The sequence below is a fragment of the Mus pahari genome, chromosome 8 (genome assembly GCF_900095145.1).
Source record: "Mus pahari chromosome 8, PAHARI_EIJ_v1.1, whole genome shotgun sequence".
NCBI classification, from domain to species: domain Eukaryota; kingdom Metazoa; phylum Chordata; class Mammalia; order Rodentia; family Muridae; genus Mus; species Mus pahari.
Window position 1 is genome coordinate 43330061 of NC_034597.1, and position 18023 is coordinate 43348083.

The following is an 18023-nucleotide window of genomic DNA, read 5'->3' on the forward strand; positions in this document are numbered from 1 at the left end:
TGTAGCTGTCTTCAGACACACCACAAGAGGGCATCAAATCTCATTATGGATGGTTGTGAGCCATCATGTGGTTGCTGGGATTTGAACTCACGACCTTCAGAAGAGCAGTCGGCGCTCTTAACCACTGAGCCATCTCACCAGCCCTCTATGAGAGATCTTGTCTCATCATATAAAGTGGAGGAAGATACCCAGCATCAACCTCTGGCTTCCACATGCCTGTGTGTGAGACTGAGTGTGAGCATGAATGTACACACACACACACGCACACACTCACACTCACACACAGAGAGACAAGTAGACTGCACTGTTTAGATTAGTTGTTTGGTTTCATAGCAAAATTGAATAGGGACTATCATACACTCCTGTCTACAGCCTTTTCAGTTTATTTCTAATTAGGTTTATTTTCATTTTACGTATATGAATGTTTTGCTTTTGAGTACGTCTGCACCGTGTGGGTGCCTGGTGTCTGTGGAGGTCAGAAGATGGGGTTGGAGCCAGCATGTGGATGCTGGGAATTGAACCCCAGCCCTCTGCAAGAGCAACAAGTGCCTTAACCATCAAGTCAACTCTTCAGGTCTTTACTTTTTAAAAATGTATCATGTTTTTGTGTGTATACAAATGAATTTTGCCTGCAGATACTGTCTGCCTGGTGTCTAAAGAGACCAGAAGAGGGCACCATATCCCTTGGAATTAGGGTTTACTGCTGATTAACCCTGGGACTTTGTCCTTCCAAGAGCACTGAACCAGAAGTGTGGTGTCTTTATTACAAAAATGAGCTAACAGCCAAAACTGGGAGCACACACCTTTAATCCCAGGACCTGGGATTCCAGGCAGGCCAAGGAAAGATAGAGAAAACAAATTAAAAAATGAACAAACATTAAGGCTGAGGCAACAGCAGTTGTTAGCGTTCATCCTTGCTGTTGTGCACACTTGGAGTTTGGGCGAGTGTGTAATTGCATGGATCTGCATTATATATCACAGCGTATCCACTGTACTAAAATTCCCTGTGTTCTGCCTGCCTATGTCTCCTTTCCCAACCGCTGATGACACTGATCCTTCTGTTTTCTCTGTATATGGTTCTGCCTTTCCCCCAAAATATTGTATAGCTGAAACTAAACAAATACAGCTCTTTTCTCTTAAACATATGCATTTAGGATTCTACTAGGTTTCCATTACTTGTAGCAGCCCTCCTTCACCCATCCCTACTACCTTAAGCTGGGTAACAGACAGTCCAGTGAATTTTTATTTTATTTAGCTTTGTTTTTTTAAATTTAGCTTTTTTTGGTGTGTGTGTGTGTGTGTGTGTGTGTGTTTTGAGACAGGGTTTCTCTGGGTAGCCCTGGCTGTCCTGGAACTCACTCTGTAGTAGACCAGGCTGGCCTTGAACTCAGAAATCCACCTGCTTCTGCCTCCCAAGTGCTGGGATTAAAGGTGTGTGCCACCACTGCCCGGCTTATTTTGCTTTTTGAGACAGGATTTCATGTAACTCAGGCTGGTCTAAACTCACTGTGGTGCAGAGGGTAATCTTGAACCTTTGATGCTCTTGCTTCTACCTGCCAACCACTGGGATTACAGCCATTCACCAATACATCTGGTATACACAATGCCAGGGATGAAACTTGGGACCTCCTGCATGCTTGGAAGTCCTTCTTCTCTCTACCCAATGAACTGCAAACCCAAGCCTGTGGAGATCCTTAAACTCTGAACATTTAAACCCCATATTTAATTACTAGGAGGTGGAGTCTCTAAGTATCAGTGTAATTTTTTGTTTGTTTCTTTTTTGTTTTTTTGTTTTTTTTTTCGAGACAGGGTTTCTCTGTGTAGCCCTGGCTGTCCTGGAACTCACTCTGTAGACCAGGCTGGCCTCGAACTCAGAAATCCACCTGCCTCTGCCTCCCAAGTGCTGAGATTAAAGGCGTGCGCCACCACTACCCGGTGTATCAGTGTAATTTTAAATATTTCATTCATAGCTAGCAAGGAATGAGAGTCACTGAGACAGAATGAGCCTAAATCCTTCCTAAAAATCTTTTAAACCTTTACTTATTTATTTTTGAGAGAGGGTTTTATTAAGTAGCTGAGTAGCTCTGGCTGCCTTGGAACTTGCTTTGCAAACTAGGCTGACCTCAAACTCACAGAGATCCGCCTGCCTCTTCCTCCAAAGTGCTGAGATTAAAGGTGTGTGCCATCATATAATTTGTTATGTTTTGTTTTGTTTTTGCTTTTCAGGACAGGATCTCTCTGTGTAGCCCTGGATGACCCAGAAATCTATTTGTAGACCAGGCTGGCCTCCAACTCAGAGATCGGCCTGCCTCTGCCTCTCAAGTATGAGACTAGGATTAAAAATATATGCCAACATCCCCACTAAATCATTTTTTAAAAAGCCAGCTTGGTCTAGCTAGAGATATTGTCTCAAAAATGTAAATTAAGTCAAATACCTGGAAACATCATCTCATAGGTTTGGAAATAATAATAGCCTTCCATTGTGTCTATATTTATGTTTCTAAGGAAAAAGGCATATATTCATTTGGACTCTGTAAGACCTCTGAGAAATTATAAGACCCATAATTTAAAAAACAAAACAAAGCAGTTCCTACTTTTTCTTAGAAGTCAAGGTTTAAGGTTGGTGGTCTTCAGGTCCTGCTGTCACAGTTAACAGCAGGAGGAGGGCTATTTCGCAGACTTCCTACTTCTGATGTGTTATGGGGACAGAGTGGGTAACAGCAGAAGGTCCTGGCCCCAGATGGGACAGTTAGTGTCTTCTCTCCGCAGAGCTTCCATTAAGGAGAACGTGGAGCTGATTCGCCTTAAGAAGCTCTTATACGAGAGGAGTACCTCGCTGGCAGCCACAGAAGCCCAACTGACTCGCGTGCAAGAGGTGACTTGCTGTAATCAGCTGTGCTTCTTAGAGAGGGGAAAGCCCACGGGTTCATGCTTATAGCTCAAGCCCTGCCAAAAGGGCAGGGATGTCACTTAAAACATAAGCCCGTCCCTTCCCCTCCTTCTTCCTCCTCTTCCTCCACTTCGTATCCACCCCTCCTTTGTGACAGGTTCCTATTCTGTAAAGCAGGCCAACTGAAACTCACTATGCACCTCAGACCGGCCTCAAACTCACACAATCCTTTCTTTGCCCACCCCTCAGATGGTGGGATTGCCAGTGTGCCCACCACACCCAGATGGTTTTTGTTTTGTTTTGTTTTGTTTTTGTTTTCTCTTTTACCTATGTGATCTTACAATTCAAAGTCACTAAGGTACTTGCCTAAGGTCATATAATTTACAGCCGGTATTCAATCCAAGCCTTGCGAGTCTATTGCTTTCTCAGAATTGGTCACCATTTCTGTTAAAGAGAAAGAAGGCTCGGGCCCTGGCCTGGTAAGATGAAATCTGGCAGGGTTAATCTGTGTCAGGATAAGGTCACAAGCCAAGGGATCAGAATATAATAATTCTGTAATCATCATGGTTGGAGGCGGGCCTTTGGTGAGCACTTCCTATATGCTGAGGACCTGGTCCTGTGTTACAGTGTGCCCTGTAACACAGCACTGGCCGAGGTCCTAACAGCACTGAGGGAATTACTCCCCAAAGAAGATAAGTAACTGGGTCAAGGTGTAAAAAGATGAAGAGGCAGAGCGGGTGTCTTAGTGTTTTACTGCTGTGAACAGACACCATGACCAAGGCAACTCTTACAAAGGACAACCTTTAATTGGGGTTGGCTTACAGGTTCTGAGGTTCAGTCCACTATCATCATGGCAGGGAGCATGGCAGTTTCCAGAAAAGGCATGGCTCTGGAGGAGCTGAGAGTTCTCCATCTTGCTCCGAAGGCAAACAGAAGAAGGCTGGCTCCCAAGTGGCTGGGTTTCTCCCCCCACAGTGACACACTTCCTCCAACAAAGCCATACTCCCTATAGTGCCATTCCCCGGGCCAAGCATATTCAAGCCACCACAGCCGGGGTTGATTCAGCCTGGAACCATAGCTCTACCCTTTACCAGGTTAGATGCTACTGTGAGGATGGTGGAAATATGGTGTCAAGGTCTACGTGAGACTTAGCACTGTCCGTTTATCGAGCCAGTATGTACAGAGCATCAAAACTGCGCAAAGCACCAAGATCAACTAAAGATCACACTGGCAAAGGTGTCTCTTTCCAGCCTGCGGTCTTTGCTTGTTTGTTTATTTAAGTCAAGTTAAAGATCACACTGAAGAGTGACACAGCTCTAGTCTCTAAGGCCATTGCAGGAGTGAGATGGCAGCAAGTTCATGGAACAACTCTACATGAGGAATGGGAGGAAAAGAAAAGGAGTGGTCAGATCCCCAGAGACAGATGTAAAAGCAGAAGATTCATAAAAGGGGGTTGGAGAGATGGCTCAGTGGTTAGGAGCATCAGATGCTCTTCCAGAGGCCCCGTATTTAATTCCTAGTCATTCACATGGATACTCACAACCATCAGTAACTCCAGTTCCAGGGGATCCAGCCTCTGCAAGCACTAGGCATGCAGTGGTACACAGACACACATGCTGGCAAAACACCCATGTATACATGTAGTAGAAATTAAAATTTAAAAACCTTTTAAATAGGACTCATGAAAGAGTAAGTTCAGGAGCTGAATTCTGAAATATCAGGAGAGTATCATGCAGTACCAGGTACGCAAGAAAAGGAAACGTTCCTAGGAAGGTGAATGTAGACACAATGAAGTGTTAGGTCCTAGAGCCCATGGTAGGAATTTGGGCTTCAGCCCATAGAGAGTGGCAGCAGGGGAGGGGGTTTGCACAATCTTATTATAAAATCAGCTTCCTCCCCCCCCCAAAAGATAGATCTCACAGGCTTTTAAAAGCATGAGAATTGAAATACATCTTGGTAGATAAAGAATTTCTTTAGGGAAAGGGCTACAAAGTACCAATAGTTACTAGTCCCAGGTGGTGGGAATGTTGCTAAAGTAGGAGAGTTTTTATATTGTGTCCTGAAATCTTCAGATGTCTCTAGAATCGCAATATCTCAAGGCAATCATCAGTTACATAGCAAGTCTGTGGCCAGCCTGGCTGCATGAGATCCTGTCTCAAAAAAAAAAAATCAAAACAAACAAACCAACCAAAGCTAGGAAAAGGGGCTGAAGAGATGGCACAGAGGTTGGAAGCACTTGTTCTTGCATAAGATCCAGGTTCAGTCCTAGCACCCACATAGGGGCTCACAACTGTCTCTAATGCCAGGTCCAGGAGATATGATACCCTCTTCTGATCTCTGCAGGAGCAGATACATATGTGATGCATATACATTCATGCAGGCAAAACATGTATACACATAAAATAACTAAATCTAAAAAGAAAATTGCAGAAGCCAGGAGCACAGACTAAAGGCTGGAATAGCAGATGCAGATGGTAGACACAGAACTCTTACAGATCCCAGGGCAGGGGAACCAAGGACTCAGGTGGACAGAAGCCTGCAGAAAATGGGATCTTACGTCCCAGACATAAAAAAAAAAATAATGGTCCCTGTCCTCAAAGGAGAGAGAGTGAGGGCAGCGGAGAAATGGAGGTGGCTTCTGGGTGACTGGACACAGTGGCATCTGCACTGTCCAGGACATGGCTACTTGGCTGAAGCATACACAACGCAGCGTTTCTTTTCTTCTCTCTCTGAGATAAGGTCTCAGTGCAGCCCTGGCTAGCTTGGAACTTGTTATGTTACTAGGCTTGACTCAGACTCGAAGAGAGCCTCCTGCTTCTGCCTCCTGAGTGCTGGATTTAAAGGTGTGGAATGCCACACTGGACTCTATCTTACAGAGATGTCAAGTATCTCATGACATTGACGAGCTGGTGAAGTAATGCTTACTTATGTCTTCCAGGCATATGAAGACTTGCTTCAGAAGGTAAGTTCTTGTTGTGGTGGAGCTGCTGGTGGTGGTTGCTTGAGACAGGATCCAGAATCTCTCACTCCGTACAGCAAGCTGGCCTCAGACTCTGAGATCTCTCCACATCTGCCTCCTGAGTGCTGGGATTGAAGGCACACGCCACCACTTCTGGCATCAGAAGGCAATTAATATAGCTTCTTTGATTCCATGTCTTAGTAATCAGAGCTCTCAAATCCAAAGAAATCTGTGTATGTCTGTGGGTTATATGACAGCAGAATTAAGGCAATTAAATTGGTTATTAACTCATATTGTTTCTAATAAGGTGAATTATGCTATCACTATAATAAATGATATTTATTGTATTGTCTTCAGCGAAGTAGAAATACAAGTCCTAAGTTAAGTGGTATTTTTTCAGTTTATCGCCACAGCAAACTATAACATTTACTCAGAAATTCCCAGGAGCATTCTTCTGACATGTATAAGGCAACAGGGTGTCCTGCGGGTGTTCTTCACCTGATCTTCTTCAGTCTTTGACCCTACTTGCTACTGTGAGGGGGTGCAGACAAAACTGTATAAGTGCCTGTGACTGAGGGTCTCCAGAGAGCTCAGCTGTGCCTAGACAGAAGCAGCCACAGAAAATGGCACACAACTTCTAGAGCCGACATGGTTTCTTCCGGGGGCAAGAGGAGAAATAGTATCATTATAAAAATCAGTCAAATAGCTTGGAAAATAAAGCCAGCTTTTGAAAATGGCACCTAATTTAGAATCAGGGACTAACCAGGTCTGGGAAAAAAAATTATAGCTCCAGCGATAAGTTCAGAATGGAAAGAAAGTCTTCCCTAAAAGGAAAACCATACTTGCAGAGAAATGCTAAGGAGGAGGAAAAAAAAAAAAGGGCAAGGTCACTTTACAGGGGCCAGGTACTGTGTTGTTCATTATCTTCAAGGTCTGGCTTAATTAGTGTTCTATTGCTGTGAAGAGACTCATGGGCAAAGCAGCTCTTATAAAAGGAAGCATTTAACTGGGGCTTGCTTACAGTGTCAGAGAGTTAGTCCATTGTTATCCTGGCTGTCCATTGTCATTATAGTGGGGAGAATGGTAGCACAGAGCCAGGTATGGTGCTGGAGAAGCAGTTGAGAGTTCTACATACAGATTCCCAGGCATCAGGAATTCTGGTTTGGCTTCTAAACCCAAAGCCCACTCCCAGTGACATACTTCCTCTCAAAAGGCCACACCTACTCCAACAAAGCCACACCTCCTAATCCTTCTCAAGTTGTGCCACTCCCTGATGACCAAGCATTGAAATATATGAGCATACAGGGGCATTCTTAGTCAGACCACCACACAGTCATTCTTTGTGGCCTCCGCCTAAGAATACCAGAGTTGCTGCTGTGTGGAGACCACACCTCCTGAGTCATGTGATCATTCTTAGAGGAATTTCCTTTTGTCTGCAGAATCAGGGAATGTTGGATACAGCCCATAATGCCTTCCTCAGCCAAGTGAATGAGCTCAAGGCAGAGCTGAGTGAAGAGAGCAAGAAGGCTGTGAGCTTGAAGACCCAGCTGGGAGATGTGTCTATCTTGCAGATAACTCTGAAGGAGGTAAATAATAGTAGTGAGAAGATACTATTAACTGTGTTGTATTCCAGGCTCAGGTGAAGCTCAGTATGGAGTACTTACCATGCACACCTAAGGCTCTGGCTTTGATCTACAACACTGCATAAAGCAGGTATGCTGCTGAGCATGGTGTCCCACGCCTTTAGATCTAGCATGTGAGAGGCAGTGGTCTCTGAATTCAGTCCATCTTGGTGAAACCCTGAGTCAAAGCAAAACACGTACTAACATATACACCTGTAACCACGGCAAAACGTGTGTTAACATACACCTGTAACCTCAGCAATCTAAAGATGGAAACAATGTGGTGAGACATGCAAGGTCCTTCCTGGATGTATATAGTAAGTTTGAGACTGGCTTGGGCTATATGATAAAACAACCAACCAACCAACCAACCAACCAACCAACCAATCAACCAAATAAATAAATAAAGTGATAGAGTCATTAAAAAAAGGTTATTTTATTTTATGTATGGGCATTTTGCCTGCATACATGTGCCTATCCCCTGGAACTAGAGTTATATACAGTTGTGTGTGATCATGTTGGTGCTGGGACTTGAACCCTGGTCCTCTAGAGGAGCAGTCAGTACTCCCAACTGCTGAGCCATCTCTCTAATTCCTGGCACTTTTTTTTTTTTAATTAAAAACTGCTGCATTCCAGCTTCGAGATGTTAAAAGTGAACATCTTAGCAACAATATGGATATTCCATGAAAAACATTTATTTTACACCTATTGGTATTTTGTCTATGCATCCTATTAGTGTCTGGTGTCTGCTAAGGTCAGAAGGCATCAGATCCCCTGGAAGCAAAGTTACAGATGTTTGCGAGCCATCATGTGGGTGCTGGGAATCAAACCCAGATCCTTGGGAACAGCAGCCAGTGTTCTTAGTCTCTAACCTGTCTTTCTAGCCCTGATAATATTCTCAAATATGGGCAGTGACCCTCCAAAGTGGCTAAACCATGTAGCTAAGATGATTGCAGCATCTGGCTAGTCTGGAATGCACTCCGCGTAGACCAGGGTGGCCTGGAACTCACAGATCTGCCTTCCTCTGCCTGAGGCTGAGTGCTGAGGTTAATAATGTGCACCACCAGGACTGGCTGTTTCTTTTTCCTTACATTTTTTATCTATCATGTGTCTGTATGTGCAAACACACAGACCACAGCTCAAGGGTGGCAGTCATAGTACAATGTCTGAGGGACATTTTTCCCCCTTTCTTTCTTTCTTTCTTTCTTTCTTTCTTTCTTTCTTTCTTTCTTTCTTTCTTTCTTTCTTTCTTTCTTTCTTTTTTTTTTAGACAGGGTTCTCTGTGGAGTCCTGGCTGTCCTGGAACTCACTTTGTAGACCAGGCTGGCCTCGAACTCAGAAATCTGCCTGCCTCTGCCTCTGCCTCCCAAATTCTGGGATTAAAGGCGTGCACCACCACGCCCGGCTTTTTACCCCTTTCTATCATGTAGGTTCAGAGGATCAAACTCAAGTCATCAGATCACCCTTATCTTCAGAGCACCTCACTTTTATCTTTTATAATTCGTTGTCATTTTCCTGGTGGTAGGAACACAGACATGACAAAAACTTGCTCAAGGAGTTTTCATTAATTTTAATAGAAGTTCCCACTTTCACTTCCAATTGGTTCTGATCTTTTTTCTTTCCTTTCTTCTTTATTCTTTCTATTCTTCCTTCCTTCTCCCTTCCTTCTTTCCTTCCTTCCTTCCTTCCTTCCTTCCTTCCTTCCTTCCTTCCTTCCTTCCCTCCCTCGCTCCCTCTCTCCCTTCCTCCCTTCTCTCTCTCTCTCTCTCTCTCTCTCTCTCTCTCTTTCTCTTTCTCTCTCTTTCTCCCTCTCTCGCTCTCTCCATTGCTTTCCTTCCTTCTATGTTTTTTTTTAAGACAGGGTTTTACTGTGTAATCCTGGCTGTCCTGGAACTTGCTCTGTAGACCAGGCTGGCCTTGACCTCTGTGCTGAGATTAAAGGTGTGCACACCACTGCCCACCAGTCCTTCAAATGAACCCATGTAGAACCAGTATAGAAAAGCCTACGCCCAGGCCCCAGTCTTGATGGGGAGCATGACCAGAGGGGCCTCAATGATTCTGTCTTTCTTAGTTTCAGGTCAGAGTTGAAGATTTGGAAAAGGAACGAAAACTGCTGAGTGACAGTTATGACAGACTCTTAGAGAAGTGAGTACAGCGTCTGGTCCCAGAGCATCGTTCTCTACAAAAGAACTATGGAACTTTCCAAGTTTAAAACACATTGGCCAGGCATGCTGGCACACACCTTTATTCTGCATTCTGGAGGTAAAGGCAGGCAAAGATGGAGGCCACAAGGCCAGCCTGGTCTATAGAGTGAGTTCTAGGACAGCCAGGGCTTTATATAGAGAAAATCTGTCTCAAAGAACAAAACAGAAAAAGATATAACAATAAAGTTCAAAGGAAAGGAAAATTGTACATGGTTGTGCTAGCCCATGTGTGCCTGGCTTGTGTGTTTGATAACAGTTGACACTATGTGAAGGTCAAGGCACCTTCACCTACATTCTATGTCTTTTATCACTTTCTCTTTCTTTCTTTCTTTCTTTCTTTCTTTCTTTCTTTCTTTCTTTCTTTCTTTCTTTCTTTTTTTTTGGGGGGGGGGGTTGAGACAGGGTTTCTCTGTGCAGCCCTGGCTGTCCTGGAACTCACTTTGAAGACCATGCTGACCTCGAATTCAGAAATCCACCTGTCTCTGCCTCCCAAGTGCTGGTATTAAAGGCGTGTGCCACCACCGCCGGCCTTTTTTTTTTTTTTTAAATTATTTTTTATTTTATGTGTATGGTGTATCGTCTGTATGTGTGCCTACACCACATACATGCCTGGTGTCTGCCTCTGGAGGCCAGAAGATGGCATTGGATCCCCTAGAATTGAAGTTCCAGATTGTTGTGAACCATCCTGTGGGTTCTGGGTACTGAACCTAGGTCCTTCCGGAGAGGAACTAGTTTCTTAGTTGCTGGGCCATCTCTCCAGTCTCTCCTTTTAAATCTTTACAATAAACATATACTCATGTGTTGATTTTATAATTAAAATGACCTAGTTGGGCCCTGAGAGCACAGGCCTGTAATCCAAGCTACTCAGGATCCAAGCCACCTATATCCACAAGTTCAGTGTGTACCAGGGCTACAATATGAGTTTGAGGACAACCTAGGCAACTTAGTAGGACTCTGTCTCAACATCACAGTAAGATGAGGGCTGGGGAGGTAGGTTAGTGGTAGAGCATTTCCCTCAGGTGTGTAAGGTCCTGGGTTCAACTCCCAGTGCCACTAAAATAGCATGTGAAGACATTTTTAAAAATCAAAATGCCTTCTGTCCTGGTCAAAGATAGCAAAGGGAGTCAGGTGTGGATCCTGCATCTGTGATCCCTGCATTTAGGAGGCTGGGCCTGTATGGGATGAACAGTCTGGCAAAGGAAGGTCTTGAGCTCACTGTGTAGCCAAAAATGACCCTGAACTTCTCTTCTTGCCTCCACCTCCAGGGTGTTGGAATTACAGGTGTATGCCACCAGGTTTGATTCACACATTTCTGAGGACTAAACTCAGGGACCTTGTTCATGCTAGGCAAGCACTCTACACCCCCCTAAGAAATATGTTTTTTTTGTTGTTTTTTTTTTTTTGTTTTGAAACAAGGTCTCTCTATGTAGACTAGGCTGTCCTGGAATTCACTATGCAGTTCAGAATGATCTCAAAGTCATCGCCTTTGCCTCCCAGTGTGGGGATTAGGATTAAAGTCATGCGCCACTGACACCTGACTGAAAAAAAAATCTTAATAATTAGGTAACCAAATAGTTCTTATATGACATTTATTCAGAAACACTTGTGTGTTTTTGTTGTTGTTGTTTGTTTGTTTGTTTGTTTTAGAGAGAATTTCCTCTGTGTATTCCCTGTCCTAGAACTTGGTCTGTAGACCAGGCTGGACTAGAACTCAGAGATTCTCCTGCCTCTGCCTCCCAAGTTCTGAGATTAAAGGTGTGTACTGTCACCACCTGGCTCAGAAACAGTTTTTTCCTTTAAAATTTGTCTTAAATTTACTGTTGTTTTGTTTTGTTTTGTTTTTTTGGTTTTTCAAGACAGGGTTTCTCTGTATAGCCCTGGCTGTCCTGGAACTCACTTTGTAGACCAGGCTGGCCTCGAACTCAGAAATCTGCCTGCCTCTGCCTCCCAAGTTCTGAGATTAAAGGTGTGTACTGTCACCACCTGGCTCAGAAACAGTTTTTTCCTTTAAAATTTGTCTTAAATTTACTGTTGTTTTGTTTTGTTTTGTTTTTTTGGTTTTTCAAGACAGGGTTTCTCTGTATAGCCCTGGCTGTCCTGGAACTCACTTTGTAGACCAGGCTGGCCTCGAACTCAGAAATCTGCCTGCCTCTGCCTCCCAAGTTCTGAGATTAAAGGTGTGTACTGTCACCACCTGGCTCAGAAACAGTTTTTTCCTTTAAAATTTGTCTTAAATTTACTGTTGTTTTGTTTTGTTTTGTTTTTTTGGTTTTTCAAGACAGGGTTTCTCTGTATAGCCCTGGCTGTCCTGGAACTCACTTTGTAGACCAGGCTGGCCTCGAACTCAGAAATCTGCCTGCCTCTGCCTCCCAAGTGCTGGGATTAAAGGCGTGCGCCACCACTGTCCAGCTATTTTAAGTTTTTTGAGACAGGGTTTCTCAGTGCAGCTGTGGTTGTCCTGGAATTCAATTTGTAGAGTCTGAGGCTGGCCTCAAAGTCAGTGATCCACCTACCTCTGCCTCCCATGTGCTGGAGTTAAAGGTGTGTGCCACCACCACTGCTCTTGGTCAGGAAGCTTTTAATGTCAATGTCATCCCATTTGTATAAATGACTAAGACCTGGTCTTGTGTGTTTTACACTCAAGGCAGGTCTAACAGCTAAATACCATGGGATGGAGTTGCAGGTGTTAAAAAGCTTGTTTTCATTCTTGAGTATAGCTGGTAGTTTAAAGTTCTCTAAAGTAGCCATTGGCAAAGGGATATAAGGGGACAAGGTGAGAAAAGAAAGCTCTTGATTCTCAGTTCTAACTCAGGAGGTCTTGGCATGTCCTAACACGCAGGCCCTGGCCGAAGGAAGCCATCACATGGGAGAAGTTCCTTGAGAAATGCATAATTAAGGTGCTAGCATAGTGGAACCCTCAAGACTTAAGCAGACGTGACACTGAGTAACTCCTCTTTGCCACCCAAAAGTTCCAAAGCAGTTAGCAAGTGACAGTTACAAATAAAGCCTGGGCAGAAAAAAACATGTGGAGAAAGGAATTATCAGCTAGGTCCCAGAGATGCTGAAACTGTGTAACAAAGATGCCGGATCATACTCCTTTGAGGATCCATCTGACACAGAGCCTGGGGTTTTCAGCATGCTGGATAGCAGTCATCAGCCTCTGGATAGCAGTCACCAGTCCCATTGGAGCAAGGAGCTCACAGGGGAGCAGTTCCCACCGCAAGTCTGTCCACTGCTGGACCAAATGGGCGCTGCGCTGGAGGAGACCAAAGTCTTGCTTCAAGCAACCAACAAAGGTGAGTCACATCTGAAGGAGTGTCCTCATGTGCAGTGCTGTCCCATTTGGTTTGGGAGACAGGATCTTGGGCCTCCACTTCTCCAGTCTTCCCCAGGGACCCTGTATTTCGGGGTCATTGATAACTAGGATTGAACATGGGCAATTAGGTCTGATTTAGCCAGGAAAGCGTGTGGCCTACCTATCTCATATGTGTGCCTTTCCCCATACAGCTCTTCCTGTTTGGAATGATATCAATTTTCAATTTATTGTTTTTTATCATTTACTTTATCAATGGTGCTAAAATAAATTTCTCACCCAACGTGGTGGCACACACCTTTAGTCCCAGTACTTGGGAGGCAGAGGCAGGAGGATCTCTGTGAGTTCAAGGCCAGCCTGGTCTACATAATGAGTTCCAGGACAGCCAGGATTATGTAGTGAGATCCTGTGTCAAAATACACACATGCATGCACGCGTACACACACACACACAACACACAAAAGCAAAATTAATTTCTCTATTTTTTAAAATTCAGTCATTTCTGAGATGAGTGGGGAAAACCCAGTTTTTTCCCCCACCTTATGTCAAAAATTGCGAAGTGGATTAATATTCTTCATTGGTTTCTCGGTTTTTATGATCATTTTAGTCCCTGTCTCTCTTTCCCATTGATTTGGTGCTGGAGATTTAGTGGAGGACTTTACACATGCTACACGGGTTATCTATGAGGGACTCTACCTACCATCCCTGTCTTTTTTTTTTTTTTTTTTTTTTTTTTTGAGACAAGATGTCAGTGTGGCTGAACCTGACCTTGAGTATTGAATACTCAGTCTTTTTGCCTCCACATTCCGTATCGCTTATACTTGTATATACACCACCATTCCATAGGGATTACAGTTATCTTCACACTATTGCACCCAGCTTAGCCTGTCTAGACTCTTTAAGTCACAGGAGGAGAGAGTTATTTGATTTTTAAACATTGTCAAGATTATTCACTTTGCCCTGTCATAGATCCTGTTGTATAGGCTTTTAAATTGTCCTTTAGATGCTAGTATATTCAAATAAAAAAGTATAGGAGAAGAAATACAAGACAGTAGGATCCCCCGCCTTTGCCCTCTAGGACGTAGCAGAAGGACTGAGAGTTTGAAGCTAGCCTGGGCTATGTAGCGAGACTCTGTCTGCCTCAGACAAAGCAAAGCAGCAAGAACCTTCAGGCAGAAGGCATACAGTAAGGAAGCCAAGCACCGTGCAATACATGTAAACTAAGTCTTGTAAGATCAGAAGAGATCCGATGTAACGTCTCTGATGTTTCTGCACCCTGGACAGCGATAGCCTTCCTTCCCTGAGAAATACACGTAGAACTTTTATTTATTTATTTTTTTTTTTGGTGTTTGGAGACAGTGTTTCTCTGTATAGCCATGGCGGTCCTGGAACTCACTTTGTAGACCAGGCTGGCCTCGAACTCAGAAATCTGCCTGCCTCTGCCTCCCAAGTGCTGGGATTAAAGGCATGCATCACCACTGCCCGGCTCTGAGAACTTAATGGCTAGAAGTCACAATGGAGTTTAGTTGGTGAGAGACTGGCTTGGGTGGTTCTATCAAAAAAGTAATATTTGGTGGGGGATTTAGTTCCATTGGTAGAGTACTTTTGAATGTGTAAGACTCTTGGGTTCGTTGTCTGCATTATCCCCTGACCCTATTCCACCTGCTCTAAAATATACCACTGGCCAGTCCCAGTTAGCCATGTGACTGTCCTATTGTTGGTGTTTCCCTCTCCATCCCACAATTTCCTGGGTGCTCTTCTCTCCTCTGATCTTACCTTAGAAGCACAACGTCCATTGACTGGGTCAGCAGGCCAGAGGCCCTTTTGTCTCAGCAAGAGGGAACTGCTTTTTTGGTACAGAAAGAAGCTGTAGATCCAGACGTTATTTCACATTTGGCTCAACGTTGACTATGGTTGCCAATAACTGGGCTCAGTTCCCTGGATTCCTTTTTCAGAAGCTCAAGATGGAAAGCTGAAGTTTCAAGACACCAACATCCTTTACCAGCATGAACAGGAAGAAGAGAACCTACAGTCAACAGCCACTGTACCCCCATCTCCAGAAGAGCTGTCTGAACTGGCTGCTCAGGCCACTCTACTCCCACAGACAGATCAGAGAGAGGTAAATCAGTCACTCTGCTGAGAGGTTTCTGGCAGAAACCCCCAGGGAATACTGCAGGAGCAACACTCTTGTCCAACTGAGAATGCGATTTAAAAAGTGCTGAGCCAGCTGACAGGCAGGATTTAGTGAGCCCCACCCAGTACCCCGTGCTTAGAGCTCATAAGTTTTCATTAAAAGTTTTTAAAAGGAGGGCTGGAGAGATTCTTCAACAGTTAAGAGCACTGACTACTCTTCCAGGGGACCCAAGTTCAATTCCCAGCACAAACATAGCAGGCTAGCAACTACCTGTAATTCCATCTCCAAGGAATCTGACACGCATGCAAACAAAATACTGATGCATATGAAATAAAAATTTTTTTAAAGTTGTATTTAGTGGCACTGGAGAGATGGCTTAGCTGTTAAGAGCACCAACTGCTCTTCTCTTCCAGAGGTCCCGAGTTTAATTCCCAATGATCACATGATGGCTCACAACCATCTATAATGAAATCTGAGTCCCTCTTCTGGCATGCAAGTATACATGCAGTAGAGCACTCATATACATTAACAAAAAAAGTTGTATTTGTAGAAAGTGTTCTTTTAAAAAGATGTATTTATTTTTTAATATGAGAGTATTGTGTCTGCATGTATGTCTGTGTTATCATGTGTGTACTTGGAGCCCACGGCAGCCAGAAGAGGACATTAGATTTTCTAGGACTGGAGTTATGGATAGTTGTGAACCACCATGTGGGTGCTGGGAACCAAACCTGGGTCCTCCAAGAGTAGTAGGTGCTCTTAATCATTGACCCATCTCTCCAGTCTCTTTGTTTAGTTTTAAAGATTTATTTATTTATTATCTTTTTATGCATGTGAGTGCTTTGCTTGCATGTATGCGTGTGTCTCACACATGTGCAGTGCTCACAAAAGTCAGAGGAGGACACTGAGTCCCCTGAAACTAGAGTTATAGACATTTGGGAGCTGCCACACGGGTTCTAGGAATTATATCTGTTTTTTTTTTTTTTTTGGTTTTTTGAGACAGGGTTTCTCTGTATAGCCCTGGCTATCCTGGAACTCACTTTATAGACCAGGCTGGTCTCGAACTCAGAAATCCGCCTGCCTCCGCCTCCCGAGTGCTGGGATTAAAGGCGTGGGCCACCACGCCCGGCTTTATATCTGGGTTTTTTGAAGAAACAGCCAGTGCTCCTAACCACTGAGCCATCTCTCCTGTCCCTACAGTCTTTAGGTGTGAGCTTGGAATGATCACCTGAAAGGCAAACTGCCATTTTGCTTTTATTCGTTACAATTTTGTGGGTGGGTGCACGTGCCACGAGGAACATTTGTGGGGGTCAGAGGACACCTTTGTGGAGTTGTCTTTTTCTCAACACTTCTATGTGGGTTTCAGAGACTGAACTCGGGTCACCAAGTTTGCTCAGCTCAGGTCTGATGGCTCAGCTAGCCTCCAAACTGTCATTTGAAAACTGTCACTACTCTGCAGTGACACACTGACTGGGGGCTGGGCAGTGCGGGGAAGAGTGCCCTTGTGAAGTGACACAAATCTTGTGGGTTCTGTAGAAAATGTTATTGCTGGCGTTTTACAACTCTCACCAACCGTTTTTACCAATGTTTTTCGCTCTCCAGTCCAATGAACCAAAAGCTCAAGACAAGAATGATCTATCCCAGGTGCTAAGCGAGCTGCAAGTGTCACATGCAGAGACCGCACTGGAACTGGAAAAAACCAGAGACATGCTTCTTCTGCAGCGTAAAATCAACATGTGTTATCAGGTGTGAGGCATGGGCCAGGAAGCTGGGCGTCTGAGGATCACACACACCGGGGAGCAAGCATGGCTTGGGTGTCCGGGACTGGTGGTTAGCAACACGCTTCCTACGCTTCCTACGGAGGCGCCTCGGGACTCACTCACACAAGCCCAGGCACCTGGCCCCAGAAGTCAGCTAAGGGGGAGCTCGTAAAATGGGAAGTGCCAAACTTCTGGGTTCATTTCCACCCCCAAAGTCCTAGTCCTAATCACCCAAGGTGCCACAGGTACAGCCGAGAGTGAAGGTTCTTAGAAAGCCTGAGCTTCCTTCCTGGGTGGAACCTGCCCCGCTGAGGAGGCGCCTTCAATCTCCTACTCCATCGAGGTCCAGTTTTTAGAGTTAGGGCTCTTCGGTTCTGAGACACAGAGAGGAAGGTTCAGTTCTTATTTGATTTCAGGAGGAGCTGGAGGCAACGCTGACAAAAGCGGACAGGGAAAACAGGGACCACGAAGAGAAGCTGGAGAGGCTGACTCACCTCCTAGACTTCAAGAACAGCCGCATAAAGCAGCTGGAAGGTATTTTAAGAAGCCACGGCCTTCCAACATCTGGCAAGTCTTAGTACTTTGTTTCCATCTTGGGCGATGTCACGTAACTAACAGTGACCCAGTCCTCCTGACTTTATCTCTTTCTGCTCTCATCCTCTCTCACCTCATGAGAAAGTTGGTTTGTAACTTCCTTTACTCTTCTGCTCAGTGAAAATCTCTGATTTTTTTCTGGAGAATTTCCACAGGGCAGCTATGCCTCTGGGTGGTTGGAAGAGTGTCATTGAGGGTGACTGACCCCAAGGCTGGTGAATCTCCCCTTTCTTCTGTCATTTCTTGCATCTGTATATATTAGCCTTCTGCAGGTCTTGCCAGGTAATCTACCCTTGTCACGCATTTCCTCTCGTCTTTTCCTGAGATCTTTCTCTAAAACCTTTGTTGCAGTTTAAGGATGTGAGCAGGGCGGGCGTGGCCAGTGTGTTTGCTGTTGGGGTTCTTCCTATTCAAATGGTCACTAAGAGCAGGGTCCACTCTCAACCTTGAATTTAAGAAGTAGGCTTTGAGTCAAGTGTGGTGGCACATGCCTTTAAATCCCAGCACTCGGGAGGCAAAGGCAGGCGGATTTCTGAGTTCGAGGCCAGCC

General features: G+C 44.6%; 1 protein-coding gene across 3 annotated transcripts in view; it reads left to right on the forward strand.

Annotated features, from left to right (window-relative positions):
- The window catches only part of Rpgrip1 (RPGR interacting protein 1), a 52158-nt gene that overhangs the window by 12280 nt on the left and 21855 nt on the right, over positions 1-18023 (forward strand). For 2 of the 3 annotated variants that reach the window (XM_021203785.1, XM_021203786.1), the window contains exons 6-13: positions 2770-2875; positions 5829-5852; positions 7289-7435; positions 9543-9616; positions 12811-12971; positions 14944-15107; positions 16722-16865; positions 17296-17413. In XM_021203785.1, the coding sequence (XP_021059444.1) occupies positions 2770-2875; positions 5829-5852; positions 7289-7435; positions 9543-9616; positions 12811-12971; positions 14944-15107; positions 16722-16865; positions 17296-17413 (938 nt within the window). Of the gene's footprint in view, positions 1-2769; positions 2876-5828; positions 5853-7288; positions 7436-9542; positions 9617-12810; positions 12972-14943; positions 15108-16721; positions 16866-17295; positions 17447-18023 lie in introns of all 3 variants that reach the window. The other variant, XM_021203784.1, reaches the window with a different exon arrangement.